Source organism: Ctenopharyngodon idella, chromosome 2, assembly GCF_019924925.1.
Source record: "Ctenopharyngodon idella isolate HZGC_01 chromosome 2, HZGC01, whole genome shotgun sequence".
Classification (NCBI taxonomy): Eukaryota; Metazoa; Chordata; class Actinopteri; order Cypriniformes; family Xenocyprididae; genus Ctenopharyngodon; species Ctenopharyngodon idella.
Genome location: NC_067221.1, coordinates 16,786,396 through 16,809,396, shown reverse-complemented (window position 1 = coordinate 16,809,396; position 23,001 = coordinate 16,786,396). Strand labels below are relative to the sequence as shown.

At 36.3% G+C, this 23,001-nt stretch overlaps 3 protein-coding genes across 4 annotated transcripts in view; 1 reads left to right on the top strand and 2 right to left on the bottom strand.

Annotated features, from left to right (window-relative positions):
- Window positions 1–5,319, bottom strand: part of arhgap29b (Rho GTPase activating protein 29b) — a 37,161-nt gene extending 31,842 nt beyond the window's left edge. For both annotated transcript variants that reach the window (XM_051915056.1, XM_051915064.1), the window contains exons 1-2: window positions 5,163–5,319; window positions 3,173–3,523 (exon numbers count right to left, since the gene is read on the bottom strand). In XM_051915056.1, the coding sequence (XP_051771016.1) occupies window positions 3,173–3,443 (271 nt within the window). In that variant the 5' untranslated portion in view covers window positions 3,444–3,523; window positions 5,163–5,319. The remainder of the gene's footprint in view (window positions 1–3,172; window positions 3,524–5,162) is intronic.
- Window positions 5,320–6,108: 789 nt separating this feature from the next.
- Window positions 6,109–18,536, top strand: abcd3b (ATP-binding cassette, sub-family D (ALD), member 3b). Its single transcript, XM_051915083.1, has 23 exons — window positions 6,109–6,427; window positions 6,635–6,671; window positions 6,824–6,922; window positions 7,038–7,126; window positions 7,514–7,583; window positions 8,109–8,206; window positions 9,711–9,834; window positions 9,946–10,002; window positions 10,779–10,921; window positions 11,939–12,008; window positions 12,097–12,166; window positions 12,568–12,665; window positions 12,971–13,062; window positions 14,014–14,105; window positions 14,389–14,458; window positions 14,647–14,710; window positions 14,821–14,898; window positions 15,001–15,066; window positions 15,166–15,255; window positions 16,195–16,314; window positions 16,773–16,877; window positions 17,102–17,158; window positions 17,259–18,536. The coding sequence occupies exons 1-23, from the start codon at window positions 6,321–6,323 to the stop codon at window positions 17,334–17,336; spliced, it is 1,974 nt and encodes a 657-aa protein (XP_051771043.1). The 5' UTR covers window positions 6,109–6,320; the 3' UTR covers window positions 17,337–18,536.
- Window positions 18,522–21,338, bottom strand: f3b (coagulation factor IIIb). Its single transcript, XM_051915096.1, has 6 exons — window positions 21,076–21,338; window positions 20,686–20,809; window positions 20,357–20,547; window positions 20,080–20,255; window positions 19,797–19,965; window positions 18,522–19,033 (listed from the first exon to the last, which is right to left on the bottom strand). The coding sequence occupies exons 1-6, from the start codon at window positions 21,140–21,142 to the stop codon at window positions 18,900–18,902; spliced, it is 861 nt and encodes a 286-aa protein (XP_051771056.1). The 5' UTR covers window positions 21,143–21,338; the 3' UTR covers window positions 18,522–18,899.
- Window positions 21,339–23,001: the final 1,663 nt, after the last annotated feature.

The following is a 23,001-nucleotide window of genomic DNA, read 5'->3' as shown; positions in this document are numbered from 1 at the left end:
AATACACTCCATTCGCTCTGAACGTGCTTCTCTTAAATCACAGAGGGAATCATTTGATATTTAGCCCTTCCAGTAAAAACACCCCACCCTTCTGAATGTCCAACTGTCACGGGAGTTCAACATTACACTAAAAACATCTAAATGTTTGATTCAAAGAAATTCACGCTAGGCTTAGCTCTCAGATTTGTTTTGACAAGAGAAACAACAAAAAAGTGACATTTCTCACAGGATATGCACAGCATCGGAGAGTTTTATTGGGAAAGATGTCGATCAGAAAGAAGGAACATAGAAAACCACTGGACTGAGAAAAAAATTTGACTACGACAACTTTGCACTTCTTAAAAATTCCCCGGCTGCCAGATAATCAAACAACCAAAACAGAGTGAAAAAGTGCCCTTGAAAACTCTGAAATTTCGGCAAGGAAGAGTCATTTTTCATGTGTCGCACACCTAACAACAGTCAATCGAAGGAACAAGTGAACATTTGTTCTGAAGGAATGCGGGGTATGCAGGAGGAGGGGGCTTCATGTCGGAGGAGGAATCACAGACGAGAAGAGTTTGGTCGCACAGATCAAAGTGATGAGCCAACGCAAAAAAAGCACTGCGACTGCAGTTTTCTGATAAACACTTTACAAACCACTCATTTTTTTAGTTTAAAGTGACACGTTGTGGCTACAAAAGTCTAGAGGAGACATTCAACGTGACGTGCATTCAGACTGAAGAGCAAATAAGCACACAGATGAGTTCCTGTAGCGTTCCTCCTGGCTGACTTGTAGATCATAGCTAGCGTAAAATAACAGTCAGGGAGGTGAGGAGAGCTGCGTGATGATCAATCTCTGTGCAGACAGGTTGAATCCATACATTTAGAGGGTCAGTGAGCATCTCCTCTGCTGAGAGGGAACAGGGCAGTGGGAGAGTGGGGAGGTCAAAAGCATGTGCTTGTGGGAAGTGTCACTGGGCTGCTTGACAGAGGGTGGTGTGAAGTACCTCACTCATCAGTACTCAACCAAACAGTTTAACATTTAAAATAGGTAGCAGGTACAATTCTTTTTTTATAGGCAGACTGCACTGAAAGAGAAAGAGAATTAGCTGCTCATATTCAGCAAATATGCACCAAATCTTTATCCGGATTATTGAGATTATTCAATCCATTTGTTTTGCTGGTATTTGTGTTAAGTTTTCGTAGTCAGCAGCTGCCACACTTGTCAAACAAAGTACTGAAGTTAGAATTCAGAGGCCTCTTTTGATAATGTTTTTTTTCTACCTCAACCCACTTCCTGTAATGTTTTGGCAATACATACAAAAGTATGCTAATAAAAATTCCATTTTATTTTGTGTAAATTCTTGTGAAAATTACATAAAGCATGTTTGCAGTTACAATCAAACTAAAGCAGGATTTTGTGTAGTCGGGCTAGTGTTCATCTGTCTGTCCTTGTATAATTAACACAAAACATAATTGAGCATTTGAAGGATTAAAATATGTGTTGCGCTGCATCACCTCCACCTTTTTGAGCATGCACACAATGCCGAGACAAACTGGAGACTGATTAATGTGTACATGCTGTATGAAGTCAAGTTACAATCAGTTTATCTACACCAGTGGTTCCCAAACCTGTCCTGGAGGACGCCCAGCACTGCACATTTTGGATGTCTCTTTCATCTATCACACCTGATTCAACTCATGAGCTCATTAGTAGAGATTGCAAGACCTGAAGTAGGTGTGTCAGATAAGGGCGACATACAAAATGTGCAGTGCTGGGGGTCCTTCAGGACAGGTTTGGGAACCACTGATCTACACTACCATTCAAAATTTTGGGGTCGGTAAGAATTTTTGATGTTTTTGAAAAAAAAACATAAAAAGTCTCTTATACTCACAATGCTGCATTTATATGACCAAAAATACAGTACAATTGTGAAAAGTTTTTCTATTTTATATTAAAATGTAATTTATTCCCGTGAATGATTTTCAGCATCATTACTCCAGTCTTCAGTGTCACATGATCCTTCAGAAATCATTCTAATATGCTGATTTGCTGCTCAAGAAACATTTCTCATTATTATCAATGTTGAAAACAGTTATGCTGCTTAATATTTTTTCGTGGAAACCGTGATACATTTTTTTTTCAAGTTCAAAAGAACAACATTAATTTGCAATATAAATATTTATAGTAGTTATAAGTAACATTATAAATGTATTTACTTTGATTTAACAAATCCTTGCTGAATAAAAAGAAAAAATTCCTACTAACCCCAAAACGTTTGAATGGTAGTGTAGGTTTGTTAGTCCGACATTGCAAAAAACAGACTGGAACAATTATAATAATGGGACTAAAGTGTTTAAAAGGCTTTTTAAAAAGATTAATTACTGACTGAAATATGACTGAAATCTTGAGTGTACATAAACATACTTTGGCAGAAATAATAGTTGCCACACTTGTTTTGCCAGTGACCACCATTTTAAGTGGTGAAATGCTTTTTGCAAAGAATAAAAAAGCATCATAATTCCCTACTGGGGGTGGGACGGTTTGGCTATTCTTAGATGGGAAAGTATTTAAATGTGTATAGACCACAAACCATAATTGGCCAGTCACGATCTATACCCCACAGCTCAGTCATAAATGCTGTATTTATTTACTGTGAATGACTATATAATAAAGGCTTTTCATTCTTTCATAATAGCAAGCAACTTTTCTCTAAAAGGAAGAATCTAACAGGAACATAGTCTTGTTAGCCGTTTCCAATAATGCAGAACAGGAACTCATAGCTTCCCATAAAGTACTGTACCTTGAAAAAGCAAACAGGAATAACCAACAACAGACTCTGTGTATCATGTGCAGTCATATCTATTCAAGAGGGTGGTTGTTGGGTTACCACAAGGAGGCAAATTTCAGAGATGCCTTGTGCAGCAGAAAAGAAACACTCTCAGCAGGATGGCCAGGAGTTTACCCGTGGCATCCTGACAGACGTGGCACTCCTCCAGTGATGGGAATGAGGAACACTAACACAGCTTACAAAACTTCCACATTAGCGTGGGCTGACACGACTGACAAATATGCACATTTAAAAGAAGCTGATCCGTCATAAACAGCGATACCACATGATTAACCACAGCTGTAATGCACCAAAACGCTTTTGTAAGCATCTGAAGTAGTAAGGGTTAAGTAGAACCTCACCTTTGGAGTGAAAAGCCTCCTTTAGGCTCAGCAGCACATCAGAAAACTTGCGAACATCATTGACCAGCTGCATGATGTAGTCGGGGTCCCCTCCTGGGGCGGTGATGGTATGGTCCAGGCCCATAGCATTGAGGGGGTTTGTCTTAGAGCTGCGGCCCATTTCTTGCGTTTTGTTGGACCCGGGAGACAGGGGCACAGGGATGTTGGGCTGGGAGAGACGAGCACTGCTTGCCAAGCGCTTATTCCCACTGTTGCTGCCCTGACGGAACATTCCAGCAGCCGCTTCTGCCGTTACTGAGCCGCCTCAGCCGCAGATCCAAGCACCCTCCTGCCAGTTGAGAGCTGAGGGCACTGTGGGAGAACAAGCTGATGATCATTAACAGCTAAAGTAAGCATACAAGGATGATGGAACCTAAGACCAGGAGCCTCATTTATAAACATGTATAGAATAATCTTAAATGTGAACGTCTGACCGAAACGTTTCCGAAATTATTTATAAAATGTACGCATTTATAAAATGCATGCCCAAAAATGCATCCCTATTTATAAATGGCAGTTCATCTTCAATTCAAGTGCAATGTGTACAAGTTCATCAACTCCAAGAACAGAATGCCCAGAAATATCTCTTTATTAAGAAACATTTATTATTGTTATCAATATTGAAAACAGTGTTTGCTGCTTAATATTTTTGTGGAAACCGTGACTGTATGTACTCCAAACTTTTGACTGTTAGTGTAATATAATTAATGAATTAAGTTTGGTGGTCACAAAGCAGTTAAAATGTTGCTCATTTGTACATATAATTATATGAATGCATATTGTGATTGCCTATTTATCTTATGCTATGTTGGATTAATTTAATTACTTATATATAAGAGCATATAAAGTTTGTACACGTGCTCTTTATTTGGCGTATAAATAAGAATATTTTCATGTCAGTTTCTGCCTTTATAAATCCCGATTTGTTCCTTACTTTTGACATAGGATGAAATTCATGGAATTTAGAATCAAATCTGATCCCATGTACATTTTATAAATGAGGCTCCTGGAGTGGTAAGTGAAGGTTGTAGGTTCAAATCCCACAAGGGTGATCCATACTAATTTCGCCTTGTACAGGACACCTCAAATTTGGTTGCTCCAGATAGATTTTGGGTCTGAGATAAGAGTATTTTAATTAAGTTTGGATAACAGTAAAATAAATAAACAAAAAATAAACATTTTTCTTAATTTACATACTGAAAAAGGTAGTTAACATCTTGCAATATTATAAATGCATCAAAATATCCAGAGTAGCTTTTCTGAGCAAACAGGAACGTTCATTTTAAAACCAGTTTCTACAGCACCAAAAGTGCTCTCAAGCTGTTCACTATCATTGTGATGATCGAGCAACAACCCCTTAGACTACCTGGCACATTATCTACGAATGCATCATCCATTGACATGTAATTTTTGTTGCCATAGACTGTTTTCTTGATCACTGTGATTACGTGACTGCTTTTGTCTACACGTGACGCACGTCTGGCGCAGAATGCGAGTAATGCATCGATCTTTATCATTTAATAGGGGCTTGACACCTGTCACTCAAAACTAAACTTATCACCTCTCAACTGTGTTCAGTGATAAGAGAGGAAATGGACAGAGGAAAAAACACGGACATTAGGTGGAGGTTGACCAGCTATGATTTATTTTCAGAATTAAACGTTGTTTTGGCTTGACCAGTTTGGCTCTTTAACAGAGCATGAAATCAGCATCAGATCACTTCTGTATTATTAAAATCCTTTATTTCATTTAGGTATTTAATTTTCCGACTGTTAAGGTAGAACATATAATTCGTCAAACCGAACTTGATAACTAATTCTTCTCAATACTGTAACTGTTTCTCCTCTTCATAGCTGATTACACTTTAGCGCTGCTAGCTAAGCACTTTACACTTACAAATCTTTAATAGTTAGTTGCTCTGTTTAAAGCGTCTCAGACGAGTGGTACTTACTTGAATATTTCGTGAGGATCATCATACTGCAGAATTATTAAGTTAAATCCTTTGTAAAAACATAAACTAGGCTCAAATGAGACGCTCGCCGACGCACCGCTCTTCACATCACAACTAGCGAGAGAAAAACTTACTGAGGGACTGACTCAAAACTTACTCACGTGACTTCAAAGCAAACTTCCTATTGGCTGGCGGAGTGCTCTGAACAATCCGCTTGTTTTCCTCGTCAAAATTACATGTGCTACTCTGAGTGATGTAGATGGAAGTGTACAATGGTAATAAATAGTTTTATTTCGGATAGACATAAAATTAGGGTTATATGCAGGTCCAGCATTCTCTCCAGCATATAGCTGGAAAAAAGAAAAAGAAAGACTAAAAGAGTTTTTTAAGTAATGTTTTTTGTAGGTTTCAGAGCATAAACAATTCAAATATTACAACTTTTTAAACATTACGTATTAAGTCAGTCACTACATTTACCTATTTAAATAATATTAGTATGGTTCTAATTCATAGTATAAGACAACAGTTAATGCAAAGCTGAAGCGAAATTACAAATGAACAAATAAGTAAAAAGAAAAGAAAAAGGGCTGAATAATAAATAAAAAAAACACATATATGTACAATATAAAATAAAAGTACATTTCTTTAAGAAAAAATAAAATTGGGGAATTTCTAATAAAAATAAATTATCAATATGATTTAATAAATACGCTGAGCCTTTGGCACCGAGAGCTAGATAATAGATTGCATTATAACTGGAAAAGATGGGTGAGATGTAAATGATAAAGTTTATCATGATTAGTGATACATCACAACACTACTACAAATAAAAACCCTAACAAAAGAAAAAGAAGAAGAAGAAGAAAACATTTCTAAAACAAAAACCGTACGTACCAAAAATGTTGCAAAAGAAATAACTGCACCTTTGAATGACGTGACTCTGCCGACACCTTTCGGCTTAACGTTTCACTACGTGTGTATACATCAGTGTGTGTGATATTTCTATAGAAGGTGTACATATGTATGTTTGTGTGTTCTTAGGCATGTGTAGACATATAGAAGCTCCCGGTTAACAGTCGTGCTTTGAAAAAACATTAGGAAATCCTCTGCGTAGGTCCTTCGTTGCCCGCCGTCGCTTCCTTATTGGTTTCATAAAACATGGCGGCTGTTAGTAAGCATCTGACAGCCGGCAATTTCTCCATCGCAGGTGCTTTGGTGTTCGCCGTGTACGTATTAAAACAAAGACTGTCTTCGGAAACCAATGGGTAAGATCATTGCTTCTTATGCCTGTGCCATTTATTTAACCTGTGTCCGATATAACCTCTTCGACATTGAAACATCATTGACACCGGACGCATTCATTTATTCAGACGTTAACATGCTTCTGGAAATGAGTTTAATCGAAACGCAAGAGATGATTTATTCTAAGCCTTGTTGACTTCTCATGCTTTACCACATGTGTTCATTTATAGAGAGAAAAGGGCATCAAAACTACTGTTGGACCATGATGTAAGTGCATTCCTGCGTCTAAATCTAAGCAGTTTTCTTTATCTGATTAAGATGGGAGTTTGTAGTAGTAGTATATTATACATACAGCCCATTCAGGACCCCCTAGTTGAAAATCATGCATGTAGATTAATATGTTTCAATGGCCTTTTCAGAAGGATAGAAAGACAGACAAGGCTGCGGTGGATAAGGTGTTCTTCAGGCGCATTTATCATATCATGAAAATCCTGCTGCCAAAGACCTTTTGCAAAGAGGTAAGTATTTTTGCTATCATGTATTTAATGTCATTTATTTCCACTGGCTGTGTGGTCTAGGTAAAATCATTTTTATATTGGCTACAGCTGCATTATTGGTTGTTATCTATCCTAGTCAGGATATTTGCTTCTGATTGCTGCCATGCTCATGGCCAGAACCTACTGTGATGTCTGGATGATCCATAATGGGACCATGATTGAGAGGTATGAATATTTTAGATCTTTGATCACATTTGCCACATGCCGTTTTAGCTGTAATATCACAATGTCCCATGATTTTGTGTACTTCACAAATTATTCCTTAACATTAGGGGATGTTTTTGTACATGATATTTATCTCATTTTATCTTGAATCACGATTATGAATGTTTATGTAAGTTCCTCGCTCTTTTTCCTATATTTGTTGTATTTGTAGTCCAGTGCATTTCTCAGTGGCATGGTTACCTCTGGGTGTCGTTGCCAGCAGAACATGCCTGAACACTTAAATGCTGTCTGTCCTGTTTTTCTTGTACTGACTACAATCACAAAATGACTGTTCTTCAATGTGTGTGTGTGTGTGTGTGTGTGTGTGTATGTGTGTGTGGTTTGCAGTGCAATTATTGGACGCTCGACAACTACTTTCAAAAGATACTTGGTCAACTTTATCACAGTCATGCCTTTTGTAAGTAGACTAAACTTTGCACAGAGTTACTGTGTCCAATTTACAAGTTGGTTGTCAAGCCATTTATATGATACCGTAATCTCCTGGTTTCACAGACAAGGCTAAAGCCTAGTCCCAGACTAAAATGTATGTTTCGGCTGTTTTAACCGAAGGCAACTTGCACTGACATATCTTAAAATATGTCAGTGCCATTGTTTTTTCTTAAGATGCACATCAGTAATGTTTTTTTTTTTTTTTTTCTAAAGCATGTTTATAAAAGCTACTTAAAGACCTAATCCTGGCTTAATCTAAGACCTGTCTGTGAAACCAGGCCAATGTTTCATTCAGTATTAAATATAGTATTTTTTAATAAAGGGATCATAACAAATCCTGTGTTCTATAAAATGTTATTAAAATGTAGTTAACATTTCATAAACAGGGTAATAATGCATTATTTAATATTTTAGTACCTGTTGTTTTTTCTTTGACTGTATGTATTTCATACAGATTTATTTGAGAAACATGTTTTTTTGTGTGACTCATCAGATATCTCTAGTGAATAACTTCTTAAAGCTGGGACTCAATGAACTGAAGCTGTGTTTCAGAGTAAGACTGACCAATCAACTTTACGATGACTACCTGATGTAAGTTATATTCATCAACTGGTGAATGATGCTTAAATTGAATCCAGTGTTATCATATGTCTATTCATTTTCTGTTCATATCCATTTTTAGTTGACTCTATTAGCATTTTTTCCCTCTTCTTATACAGTCTTCTACAGAAATCAGATCGTGCCATTCAAAACTGAATTATAAATGTCTTTTAAAATTCAGTTTACTCAATTTCTTACTTTGAAATGTAAACAATGTAGTGTTGGAGGTAACAAATCTGATTAGTTTTTGACGTAATGAGTAAAGTAGCACATAAATGTATTCATTAATATTTGAGTTACTTTTTTTTTTCATTTATTTTTGTATAAACTAGTAAAATTCTCTCTTCTCTATAAAGTATTCACTTAAATATGCACACTCATGCGTATGCGGGAACAGACAAAAAGTACAAAAGTAACAAATCTTTTGTATGGCATATACATAGCTGTAGGGGTCAGGAAATATTAATTTTTTTATGTGTTTTTAAAAGAAAATGAACTTGTATGTTATATAGAAGTGATGGGCAATGTCGGTCCTGGAATGCCACTGTCCTGCAGAGAGTTTAGCTCCCGCCTGCCTTTAGCCTTAGTAATCCTGAAGACACTGATTAGCCTGTTCAGGTGTGTTTGATTAGAGTTGGAGCTAAACCCTGCAGGACAGTGGCACTCCAGGGCTGCGTCCGAAAACTGGAAAATGCTGCCTTCTGAGGGCACATTTCAAGGTAGGAAGGCATCAAGGCACGTCTAAATCCAATGTTAGCTTCACTTCTGATCGATTTTTGAAAGCAGCATAGATGTATCCTTCGCTGCCTTTGATATCACACAATCCTGTGCATTCCTGTTGTGCTAGAAAAATAAAGATGGCTTCCGAAAGTTGTAAATGTACGTTTTTGACCAACATTTTCCACTTTTGATGTCATTTCTAGTGAAAATTTACTACTGTAGTAATTAATTATTTGTTTAGTTCTCACCAAAGCTTGCGCTATATTGCTGTAGATCATTTAACTATTACGCTGCCTCAGAAGTCAGTCCGAAATCAGTTTCGTGAGGTGCCTTCATGCAAAAACGCTGCCTTACAAGTCATTGCCTGATAAGTTAGGTTTTCGGATGCAGCCCAGGACAAACGCTGCCTATCCCTGTTATATAGGCTATGTTGTTGAATGCATTACTGTGTTAAAGACTTGGAAGAGAGGGAACCTCTGCCAGGTGAGAAAAAGTAACAAAAAGTATCATAATGCATTACTTTCCAAAAAAAGTAACTAAGTAACGTAATTAGGTAAGTTTTGGGGAGATAAATCCAAGCTCGAGTTGAAGCTGCTTCCTCGTGCCCCTCCACAGCGGACAGCAAGCCAAATACGCTTAAGCTTATTAGCTTAAAGATTATATGAGGAAACGAACTCGTGAAACACATTACTTTTAAAAATTATTTAAAAGTATTATGTGTAAGTTTTAATTAGAAAAGCACTGCTTTATGTTTTACAACACTATCTTACAATAGGGGGTTCACATACTATCAGATTGGCAACTTGGATAACCGCATTGCCAACCCAGACCAGCTGATAACCCAAGATGTGGAGAAGTTCTGCAACAGTGTGGTGGACCTCTATTCTAATGTCAGCAAGGTAACAGAGCAACTGTCATTCTGTCACAGAAAAAAAAAATTGGTCATTCTGAACCATATATTAAGATGTCTTCTGTTTGAGACTTCTTAATTCTTTTCCTTTTTCCTTCAGCCTCTGCTAGACATATTAATCTACATCTTCAAACTGAACACAGCCATTGGGACTCTTGTAAGTGTCAGTTTCAAATAATTTACCAGCAGTGTTGGGTAAGTTACTCTAAAAAAGTAATTAATTACTAGCTACTAATTACATCTTCAACAGTGTATTAGGTTACGGTACTAATTTATTACTAATTAGCCTACTTTCTAAATCAACCTTGACCAGTTTAACAATACAAGGATAGACATGAAACTGCTCTTTTAATTCTTTCAGTTAAATAATATAAATTGCATAAATTATTCTTGAACTGGCCAAAGTATTTAAAGGGATAGTTCACCCAAAAATTAAAATTCTGTCATCATTTACTCACCCTCAAGTTGTTCCAAACCTTGTGTTTGCTGTACACATATTATATTTGGAAGCAGATCTCACCGCCCCCCTCCCCCCATTGACTACCATAGTAGGAAAAAAAAATACTATGGCAGTCAATGGGGGGTGAGATCTGCTTGGTTACAAATATCTTCCTTTGTGTACAGCAGAACAAAGAAATTTATACAGGTTTGGAACAACTCAAAATCTGATGTTAAATCCACTATTGTTTTATATTGAATTGTTCTGTAGTGTACTACCCAGTATTTAATGCAATTACATCAGAAGTAACTTACAGAAACAAATTAAGAGTTTTTACAGAAAAATTAAGAGTAATCCCTTACTTTATTTTTTCAAAAGAAAATTAATTAAATTACAGTAATTAATTACTTAGTAATCCACTACCCAACACTGTTTACCGGCTAATTCAGCGCCTCACTTTTCAGTGTTTGAAACATCTTCCTGCTCCTCTGTAGGGCCCCGCTAGTTTGCTGAGCTATCTGGTGTTCTCCGGCCTTCTCCTGACGAGACTGCGCAGGCCAACTGGCAAGATGACCATAACAGAGCAAAAGTATGAGGGGGAGTACAGATATGTCAACTCTCGTCTCATCACTAACAGGTATCTATGGGCCTCCATCTCTTTGCCTGGCTGTTTGTCTCCTGAGGTACACTACCAGTCAAAAGTTTGGAAACATTACTATTTTTAATGTTTTTGAACGAAGTCTCTTATGCTCATTAAGGCTGCATTTATTTCATTTATATCATAAATACAGGAAAAACAATAATATTGTGAAATATTATTACAATTTAAAATTATGGTTTTCTATTTTAATATACTTTAAAATATTATTTATTTCTGTGATGCAAAGCTGAATTGTCAGCATCATTACTCCAGTCTTCAGTGTCACATGATCCTTCAGAAATCATTCTAATATGCTGATTTATTATCAATGTTGGAAACAGTTGTGCTGCTTAATATTATTTTATAACCTGTGATACTTTTTCAGGATTCTTTGATGAATAAAAAGTTAAAAAAAATATCAGCATCAATTTAAAATAGAAATCTTTTGTAACAATATAAACTACTGTTCAAAAGTTTGGGGTCAGTAATTTTTTTTCTTTCTTTTTTTTTGAAATAAATTAATACTTTTATTCAGCACGGATGTGTTAAATTGATAAAAAGTGATAGTAAAGATTTATATTGTTAGAAAAGATTTATATTTTGAATAAATGCTGTTCTTTTTAACCTTTATGAATCCTGAAAAAAGTATCACAGGTTCCAAAAAAATAAACTGTTTTTAACATTGATAATAACTGAGTATTAAATCAGCATATTAGAATGATTTCTGAAGGATCATGTGACACTGAAGACTGGAGTAATGATGCTGAAAATTCAGCTTTGCATCACAGAAATAAATTATATTTTAAAGTATATTAAAATATAAAACCATAATTTTAAATTGTAATAATATTTCACATTATTACTGTTTTTTTCTGTATTTATTATGAAATAAATGCAGCCTTAATGAGCATAAGAGACTTCGTTCAAAAACATTAAAAATAGTAATGTTTCCAAACTTTTGACTGGTAGTGTATGTTATAAAGAAAAATGCATGATTTCTGCATATTGTTTCAGTGAGGAGATTGCGTTTTACAACGGCAGCAGGAGAGAAAAGCAAACCATTATTACAACCTTTCAGAAACTGGTAAGGAAGATAAAAATGGTTTTGATATCTGTTATCTAATCCATACACAATGTTGGTGAATCATTCAATCAGACCTCTTGTTTTTTAGGTGGACCACTTGAATAACTTCATACACTTTCGTTTCTCAATGGGTGTCATGGACAGCATCATAGCCAAATGTAAGCAGATATAGCCTACTACTTAAGGTGGCAGCACAATCCAAATTGAACTTTTAAAGTCAACATGGATCAAATTTGGCCCGTTTTACTGTTTAATACATGTTTCAGGTTTTATTGTGAGCAATTCATTTGTTCAAATAATTTGTCTTTAACCCTCAATCAAAATGTAATTATTGATATAGTATATAATAGTCATAAAAGTCACGTTCGGGTCTGGATCCATTCTACTTCCTTTTTTTTTTTTTTTTTTGAAAATGTTTCACTTGGAAATATGTCACATTATGAAAGTCACTGCTGACTCAAAAAGTTGTCTTACGTAGAGACAGGCCCTAGTATGGATCATTGTTAAGACAAATTTAAAGAAACTTTTATGGGAAACACATTTTCTGATGATTCTCTAGACATAGCCATGGCGGTAGGTTACCTGGTTATTAGCCGGCCGTTCCTGGACCTCACAAACCAACGGCATCTGAACAGCACAAACGCTGAGCGACTGGAAGTGAGTATGAATGAACACAGACAAAGAGACTGTTGTTTAGTAAGACTGATGTTTTATTTTTATTTTATTTTTTATTTTTTTTCAGAAAGCAGTATCTGAAAATTCTTGGTACCAGTTTAAATCACTTTAACTATACAGTGGCGATGTGCTACTGTATGTAAATTCAGATAATATTTTGCTTGTAATTACTTTCCTTTGATCTCTCCAGATTGAATTAAAATTGCTTTATTGGATCAATAAGGATTTCCTTAGATAAATGTTTGCACAGAAGATAGAAATTCTTCTGTGTTTGTTTTACGCTGCAGGACTACTACCAGAGTGGGCGGATGTTAATAAGTTTGGCACAGGCCCTGGGAAGGATCGTCCTGGCGGGCAGAGAGATGACCAGACTGTCCGGGTGAGTGCTCTGCCTCCAGTACATTCATTCTTTGCTTGTTCCTCATGCCATCCATCATCTCTACACTAGGGGTTGAATGACTTCAAATTTCAGACTTAAGTCGAGTCGACTTTGACTAGTCACTGATGACGTCAATAATGAACAAATAAGCCTGAACCCTGAGCAGAGACTCGAACGCGGGTTGCCTTGTGCACAGCTATATGGCATGTGACAGCGCTGCCCACAAGGCTATTGCTCCTACGTAACAGCTTATTTTTATCAGTTCTTTTGTCTTTGGGTCGTTATATTTCTCACAGATTTATTCTCATTCTAAATCAGATACAGATAAAGTAGCACAGTAAACATTACATTTATATGAATGCATTAGTGAGAGATTGATTGCGTGTGTGAATTAATTCTACCTGGCAGCGTCTCTCTACTAATAGTGAAGCTGTGGGTTTTAGTTACTAAGAAATATATACTAGAACTTTTCAGTTTCTAAGCTATTTTCTTGATAAATCACAGAATAGTATTGACAATACATTTCTGCGCTACCGAATGTTTCTGTGTGCACACGATCTGCACGTGATGTGCGAGCTATGCTGTATGTGTGTGCGTTACAATGTAGCAGCGCTTTAGTTTAGAACGGCGATTTACTTACGTGTACAATAAGCTGTTTAAAACGTTCATTCACCTGATCAATATTGAGTATTCTGATGGTATAATTAAACATATCTTGTGGAGCGCTGTTGGAGAATGCCTTTATTTGTCATTAACTGTTGGATACGAGCATAAAACTTAGATTTCTTACCCTACTGCGCCCTCTATAGGCCATAAACAGCGACTAGTCAAAGTCATGGCAGAGCATTGAAGTCAACTAGTCTGTGCAACCCTTACTCTACATTTGCTTGTGCTCGCCTGCTGTCTGTTTTTAATCTGCTTGAGTATCTGGAATCTGAATCCTTTTATTAGGTTCACTGCAAGAATCACAGAAATTCAGGATGTCCTTAAGGAGCTGAATTCAGGCAGATATGAACGGACCATGATAACGGAGCGAAGCAAAGGTCTGGACTGTTGTGTGTTTTGTTTTGTTTGTTTTTTAAGCATTTATGTGTACTTACAGTGTACTTACCTACGAAAGTACTTGTTAATATAAGGTAACTACATGGGTTAAGGTTAGGTTTAGGGGTAGGTTCAGGGTTATTACCCAGTTATTGTAATTACTATAATAAGTACATAGTATGTACATGGGGGACAGGTAAATAAAGTGCTACCATCTTTTTTAACATTTTTTTTTTATTATTTAATGTAATTGTTTTATATATATTTATTGTTATTTTTTTACAGATGCTGCAGTAGAAAAAATCCCTCTTATTCCCGGGAGAGGTGAAATCATAATCACAGACAACATTATCAAGTAAGTTACGTACAAACTAAACAAACATCAATCTAGTCATCATAGTTAGCTACTTAGCATTTATTTGTTCATATAATCCTTGGTTCCAAAGGTCTGTTTGTTATTTTTCTAGTTTGTTAAATGTAGACGTCGTGTCTAACAAGCATAACATCTGTGGTTCAAGTTGAGCTGTATCCTTTCATCCACAGGTTTGAACACATACCTTTAGCGACGCCCAATGGAGACATTCTCATCCGCGACTTGTCTTTTGAGGTTAGTGCTCCATAAATAATGTTTCCTTAGTCTAAACTTGTTATTTAGATTGTAAAACAGGGTTTTGCGATCTGGTTTTGGTAATTATCATCTTCCCTCCTTACATTAAGGTGTCATCTGGGACAAATGTGTTGGTCTGTGGTCCCAACGGCTGTGGGAAGAGTTCCCTCTTCAGGGTGCTGGGAGAGGTTAGAGCTGTTCTTCAGCAGAAATATGTGTCTTTAGAAACCTCAGAGTTTTTTGTTGTTGTTGTTGTTGTTCATATACATTGTCTCTCTTTGCATCCCCAGCTGTGGCCTTTGTGTGGAGGAAAGCTCACAAAACCAGAGAGAGGGAAGCTCTTCTATGTTCCTCAGGTGGGCCTTTTCACACAGGTCTTTTATGACAGCAGGTTAAAATGTGAAAGATTTCTCCTATATATTTTCCAGGTTCATTTGTTTGTATTTTTTTTTCAGAGGCCATATATGACACTGGGTTCCCTTAGAGATCAGGTGATTTATCCTGACACACATGAAGACCAATTAAAGAAAGGAACATCTGATCGGGTGAGTTTTATAATCACATGGACAGCAAAATGTCGATGTTATTTAATAAAGGGATAGTTCACCAAAAAAAATGAAAATTCTCTCATCATTTACTCACCCTCATGTTGTTCAAAACCCTTAAGACTTTTGTTCATCTTTAAAACACAAATGAAGATTTCTGTCCCTCCACTGAATGTCCATTCCACAAAAACTTTAAAGCTTTAAAGGGTTCATAAAGAGAGTAAAAGAATCCATATAAATCAAACGGTTTATTCCAAAGCTTCTAAAGAGACATGATTGCTTTATATGATGAACAGATTTAATTTACTGTAGGCTTTTATTCACATATAAACTTTGATCAACAATACACAAACATAGAGAACGGAAGCTAAAATGTAGTTGCGTGACGTGTGAGAACCAATAAGGTTTGTTCTCGCACGTCACGCAAGCACGTTTGAACTTCCGTTGACCATATTTGTTGTGCTCTCTAGGTATGTGCATTGATCAGTTGTTTATATATTAAATGATTAGTTCGCTTCAGAATTAAAATTTCCTGATAATTTACTTGCCCCCATGTCATCCAAGATGTTTATGTCTTTCTTTCTTCAGTCGAAAAGAAATTAATGTTTTTAAGGAAAACATTGCAGGATTTTTCTCCATATGGTGGACTTCAAATGCTACCAACAGGTTGAAGGTCCAAATTGCAGTTTAAATGCAGCTTCAGAGGGCTCTTCACGATCCCAAACGAAGAATAAGGGTCTTATCTAGCGAAACGATCGGTCATTTGCTTAAAAAAAAAAAATTTAATTATATACTTTTTAACCACAAATGCTCATCTTGCACTAGGTCTGTTTTTGATCCGTTGAACCACTATTATTGGGTAAACTGTTCCTTTAAGTAATGCGCTTGAATAGTAAACTATAGTGTTGCTATTATTATATATTGTGTAATTGTGGTCAGGTGCTGAAGGAATATCTGGACAATGTCCAGCTGGGACATATCCTGGACAGAGAGGGCAGCTGGGAGAGTGTGCAGGACTGGATGGATGTCCTCAGTGGCGGAGAGAAGCAGAGGATGGCTGTAAGCTCTGATCCTTGCGTTACCTATTTTTTAAAAGTTGGCATGAAATGGAAGTTGTAATAGACTTTTCTTCCTTATTTTTTCTTCCTTATATCTAAGTGAAACAGCTTTCTAAACAAGAAAAAATGTAGAGCAGGACTTGATTTTGTCCATCAGGAAATAATTGGATGGCTGTGGTTTGCTGTTGTTGTGATGTCATGTGAGTGACAGGTTGTCCCGCCCACACGCCATCAGAGCAGAGATGATATCTTGCTGCAAGAGGGAGGGGAAGTTATTTTGATTAAAGACTATGAGGACACATGAATAAAAAATGTAATGAAAGATAATTTATAATAAACAAGAACTGTCCATTTTAACATGACACATTGGGTGAGACAGAGACAGATATTACTCTGGCTTGTATCAGAAAGCCCAAATTCGTAAGGAGCTCATGAGGAACTTAACTTTTTTTTGCACAGATGGCTCGTCTGTTCTACCACAAGCCCCAGTTTGCTATTCTGGATGAGTGCACCAGTGCTGTGAGCGTTGATGTGGAGGACTTCATCTACAGCCACTGTCGAAAGGTAGTCTTCTTATTCACAATGAATGCAAAAATGTTTGGGGCAAATGCAGCATACAGCGATAGAAGTTACATGCAGTGGGCCGACAAGTGGTCACCCCACCATGCTCATTTTCTGTGTCAGAAGTGAGGAAGTCAGTAATGTATTTGTTGCTCCTGTGGAAGCGGTTTGCTTCAGGAACATCTGTCTCCCTGAGCTCAGCTGGAATTATCTGTTTTCTCTTTTAGGTTGGCATCACACTGTTCACAGTCTCCCATAGGAAATCACTATGGAAGCACCATAAGGTACAATCTTATCTTTCATCATTAAGTTGTCAGAATTCATTAGAAAGCTTGAAGTATTGTGATGTGAAGTCTTAAAACTCATTGTTTCTCTATTCTACAGTATTATTTGCACATGGATGGAAGAGGAAACTACGAGTTTAAACCCATCACAAAGGAAACGGCGGAGTTTGGATCATAATAATAACATTGGGCCTTATTTATGAGCAAATCTTTGCATAAATCATTCACAGTTATTCTCAATTAAATTATTGCATGTGAAAATTTCTGCAAGAATGGTTTTATGCAGAAATTTGCTCTGCTCGTATCATGAATGAGGCCTGTTCGTACTAAATGTGGATCTTAAGCAATATCATTCTGGAATTCTAAACTCTTTATATTATAAGATGTTAAATATAACTGCTTTTCTTCGTCTGAGGGAAAGGATTGTAACTCTGTGGATAAATATCTCTCAGGGAGAGGTTATTGCATCTCAAAAGATTTTTGTAAGGAATAAAACTGGGTTTGATATCCTTTTAAGAATCAAGCATTTGTAATATAAAAGTAGTGATTTTTGTTGTTGGTACTTGATTTGTTACAGTCACTGGGATATGTTATTATCACTGAGTTTTCCATAACATATTGTTGCATGCCCCTGGTACAGTAATGAGTTCCATCATAACACCTGGGAAACTATATTATTTAAATGTAATGAGCTGGCTTTCTAGATTTTATTTTTGGGAAATTAATTTTAAGAGATAATGAAGCCTATTAATATATGTTTGGATATTTATACATGTGCATATATAGTGCCTTATATGTTTTACTGAATTACAAAACATACAATTAAATCTGATTATTTAAAAAGCAAAGAAACCTGAAATTAATTTTAATGCTACATTATTTGCCACAAGTTTTTGTTGTTGTTTTTAGTTTTGACCTTCACATATCCACAATTGTATTTCTTGTTTCAAGTCAAAGTCTTCAGTAGAAAAAGACAAGACTTGCATCCTTACTGTAGCTGACCACAAGGGTGAGCTACTGAGACGAAAATGCAAGACTTATGCTTCTCCACTGAGTGTGTCTGTTACTTTTAATTACCAAATAGTGTTGCACAATTTGCAGAAGCTTTCCTTGTCATTATGGATTTGTTTAAAGAAAAAGAAAAAGCATCCTTTTAATTCTCCAATTATGTTGCACAATCTAAACAAGTTGTTTTTTTAGTTAATGGGGATTTTTGTTTAATAAAAATGGGGGGGAATTCACCATTCTTCCTCATTTTTGATTGTGCAACTCCTTTTACATAATGGATTACACATCATAAGTCAATGATGGCACTTAACCCTGGAGTTGTTTTGCTACCTCCCAAAATAAATAAAATAAAAACTTATGACAAGTATAATTTATTTGAAGTTCCAAGAAGTATCAATTACATTTTTAAAAAAAATAGTTTATGCTCATTAAATAATTTCAGTCTAGATATAAAACTCTATACACACACAGCAGCTATTACAATGTATTTCTAAAGAAAATAATAAATACGGCTGTTTAATAAACAAATACACTGTTCTATTTATCCATAAAAAATAAAAGCAATGGTCCGATACGTATAACATATCGTGTAGTGTTAGTGTTTCATAGAAACCAGTCCAGTGCTGCACTGCAGGTGTGCTTCGCACACACCGGTCCCTCTCAGCGCAAAAACGGTTACAGTCCAGCTGTACACCCCGTTCTCAGCTCGATCAGCAGAAATTGATTCTTGAGTCTAGACTATGGTTTCCTTGGCCATTGTTTTTTCTCTTCTTGCTCTCTTACAGCACACCACAATCAGAACGATTACAGCAATTACAAAAGCCAGTATAATAAGCGCTGCTCCTCCAATCACAGTCGGTCCATACACTACGGAAAAGAAGAGAGGAATTTTATTCATCGGATTATTACAACGGAGTCTATAATATGTTTTAATGAATTATAGTGTGATTTCAAAACAGCATTTGATAAAGTAGTATAGGAAAGAGCAGTGCACATGCATTATATGGAATGTAATAGAAAAGGATCTGACAGAATTTAAGTTACTGCACAGTTGTTGCTCAAATCCAGCTCATTTAATGGTTGTGGCTAGTTTGTATAAAGGTCAATGATAAATAAGTGTCCACATAATAGAAAAAACCCTTTTAAAAATCTATTTTTAAAAATAAACCAAGTTCATAGAAATCAACTATTTGTATTCTTTGTGGTTTCACTGGTTCGGAAATAAAACATACCATTTTAAACAAAACTTTCAATTTAATGACTTTATAAAATGTTTTTAAAACGATAGATCGATAGTGATATATTTTGAGTTTGAAAACTCCAGGTGCAGAAACAGAGGTTCCCACACAACTGAATGGAGTCAATTGAGCGCAGCTGTCATTGCCTGGTCAGTTTCTGAGTAATGTCAGAGTGTGTCATCCTCCCCTCCTCTACTCGGTTAGCTAACCCTGATCTGGCCTCTTCATGCTTAACAACCTTCCTGTTTTCCATAACACTGGAATTCTAGACAAATAAACCTTTGAGCAAAACTTGAATCATTTAGAATACTTGGATACTCCTTTGTCACCTTCCTCTGTCTCTCAAATGAATGCAACATCCCCGAAGATTGTTAAGTATTTTTAAAACTTACCATCAAACACGGTTTTGTGCTCCTGTGACGAGCACTTGGGGAGGCTCCACGCTCCTAAACTCTTGTCTCCTTTACGGGAACCGATATATGCAGCCACACTGAAGCAGTAACTCTGATCCTCATCTAGATTACTGAACTCTGCTCTGTTCTCTTTCACAGTTTTCAGATGCTGTATACAAACAAAGCAACATGAGAATTGCAAAGTCAGAGGGCATTTAAATAAGAAACGCACAACATGAAATCTTTAATAGTATCTTTGGCTGGTAAACGTGCTGACACTCACTTTTCCTGTGCTTCCAGCCTTGTTGTACACAATCTTGTACTGGAGTTCTTTTTTAAAGATGTCTCGGATGTTCAGTGATCTGCCATCTTTGTGCAGAGCTGTGATGGGGTCCTTTATGATCAACACAATCTTTTTGTCCTTACTCGTCAACTTGAACTCAGGTATTCCAATTAAAGCTACAGGCACAGATCAAAACTATTAGAAAAACTGCTTTAAATCAATATTTGTTGAATTTTGATGAATGAAGTAAGATTTTTATACATGGTTGGAGACTCACTGTCTTCATAAGGGCAGAACTGCTTAGATCTGGTGTATGGAGGCTCCACATGGTCAGAAATCATCCCGCGCAGGGACTCTGAGAGCACTTCAGCAGTATAAACCCCCTTTACGTCCAATTCATTGGTCAGGTCGCACTCTGTCTCAGTACTTCTGATGCAGTGAGGGTTTCTCTGTTTGTCCCTACCAGCTCTAAAGAGAAAGAAACATGTTGGTTAGATCACATGTATATAGGGGTTTCAATCATGTTTACACATTTATATTATTTTTGTATTGAATGTTGATGACAAAATAATGTTATGCTGTTAAGTAAGATATTTGTGTACTTGCCTTGAGAATTCAACTGTGTATGTGTAATTGACAGGTTTAGGTCCCCATGATAGGATAGTTTTGAAATTGTATGATGACCACAACACATTTTTTGCTTTGGTAAGCTCGCCCACTTGCACTGATGCTAAATGAAAAAGACGACATTGGTCAGAACAATAAGGTATAAAACACATCATAGCTTTCTCTGGTTTCATTACAACCCAACCTTGAGAGATACAACAAGACTACATATCTGAAGTTCATAGGTATAGGCTACTATACTGTACTGTGCCATGCTGTACTGTACTGTACAATACTATACTACAGACTGCCATACTATAAGTAATCAGTTTATATTTGTATTCGTTCACAGTTCTTAAAATAAACATCCCTAAAACACAGATTTCTTACCTGGGGATCCGTTTACGAGAGTAAGCCAGGCAAGAAAAAGTGCCGAAAATACAATCTTGCTCTCCATCGTTTATGATAGTAAACAGTCCAATTTGGCCGTGAAATATTTTATCCAACTTATCCCTCTGAAGAGTGTTTCTTAATCAAGTCTTCCACCAATAGCCCGTTTTTATAGTATGTGAGAGCTCTGGCGCTGCCAGCCACAGAGGACACTCGTCATGAGTCACGAATTGAGTTCCGCCCCTTTCTTAACTTTGGGGTTTTGTCACTGGCTGGGCATCCATCGTAACGCGCACCTTATAACCATATATGGTTATCCGGGTACCGGTTTCATGCAGATAATCCAAAATCAAAGCACGTGCTTCATAACTTCTGACAAGCGCGAATAGACGTCTGGTTGTATTTTTTGCTATCTCATCAGGTTATTTAGTCATTACACATTTTTGCTTTTAGACTGTGCTGTGCAGGTGAATTAAGATTAGATATTTAATTCAAAAGTTGAATTAGTCACTCATAGTTGCAATGTATTTTCAGTTTTAATATAAAAGCTAGCCTAGGCCTACTTTACACGCAAATGAATGAATAAATGTGATTTTAAATAGTGTGATCTGATGCTGTGAAGTGAAATATATTTTATAGTATCTGCACTATATGTATTTAAAGGATCATTTTTTCCCCCCATTCCATAAGCAGGTCTTCTGAAAAAGGCTTTTCTTTCAGTCAAATGTTCCACTCGTGTGTGCCATCTTGTGGGGAAGATTCACAGTTAAGTAACTATGGCAAAGAACATCATACCAACTGAGGAAGATTTGTAACCACAGTTCTGGTATTGGCTTGTTCATGTGCCTCTCTGACTCCAGTTCATCATGAGGGAACAAATTCACCACCTTGGAAAATTCTTATGTCTGTAAGAAAAAACCTGAGGGTAAACACCAATAAATATTTTGTGGACAAAATATTTGTAGGTGGTGGCCCCATTCTTCCCTCATAAGAGGCCTTGATGGACCACCTGACTGCCGCGGAAACGATCTTGCTTAATTGATCAATATCCCAAATAAGTATGAATCTTCTTTTCAAACATTTCCTTTTCAAGCATATATAAGTTAGTTCTAAAACATTTAGCAACTCTGTTAATTTGTTCATGTGTAGTGTGAGGGAAAGATTAACGAACAGTTAATATTATCCTTCAGTGGAAAAAGATGGCAGATGAGATCATTTTTGGCTACAGCAAATAGCTTTATGAACCTCTGTTTCTTAATAAGACGTGGCTTTTTGCCTAAAATGAGAAAAGGCTGCTATTGTCTAATGGCCTCTGCTGTGACAAATAAAGTGATCTATTCAAAGCACAAAGGTTTTAGAAGCTGTCACAATAGCAGCAATATGGCATTTCTTACTGGTCATTATACCCTGTGATGATGCATTAAATCATTCTGTAATCAATGATTAAAGTAGGCATGAAATGGAAGTTGTGATTTTTTCACTATAATGTGACATATATCTGAGTTAAACTTGATTAAGAGGGAGGGGAAGTTATTTTGAATTAAAGAAGGCACACAGATTTTACAAAAATAATGATGTGCACAGATAAATCATTTATAATAAACACTACAATATTCCATTAAATAAAAAACAAGAATTGACAATTCTGATTTCATGGTGACTTTAAGCTCTGATTATTAGGAGGCTGCAAAGATAAACTCACTGCTAATAATTTCTCGATGATGGAAGAACTCAGGATTGGTTTAATAAAATTAGTTTATATTGAAAGGTTACGTCCAGTGACCTGAATTCAAGTGTTTAGAGTAATATGTGCATTTGCAATGTCACTTGTTTATTTGGTAACACTTTAGAATACTGATCCTTCATTAATGAATAACTACACAGGAACAAATGAGTAATGCATTATTAACACTCTAGTAACTACTA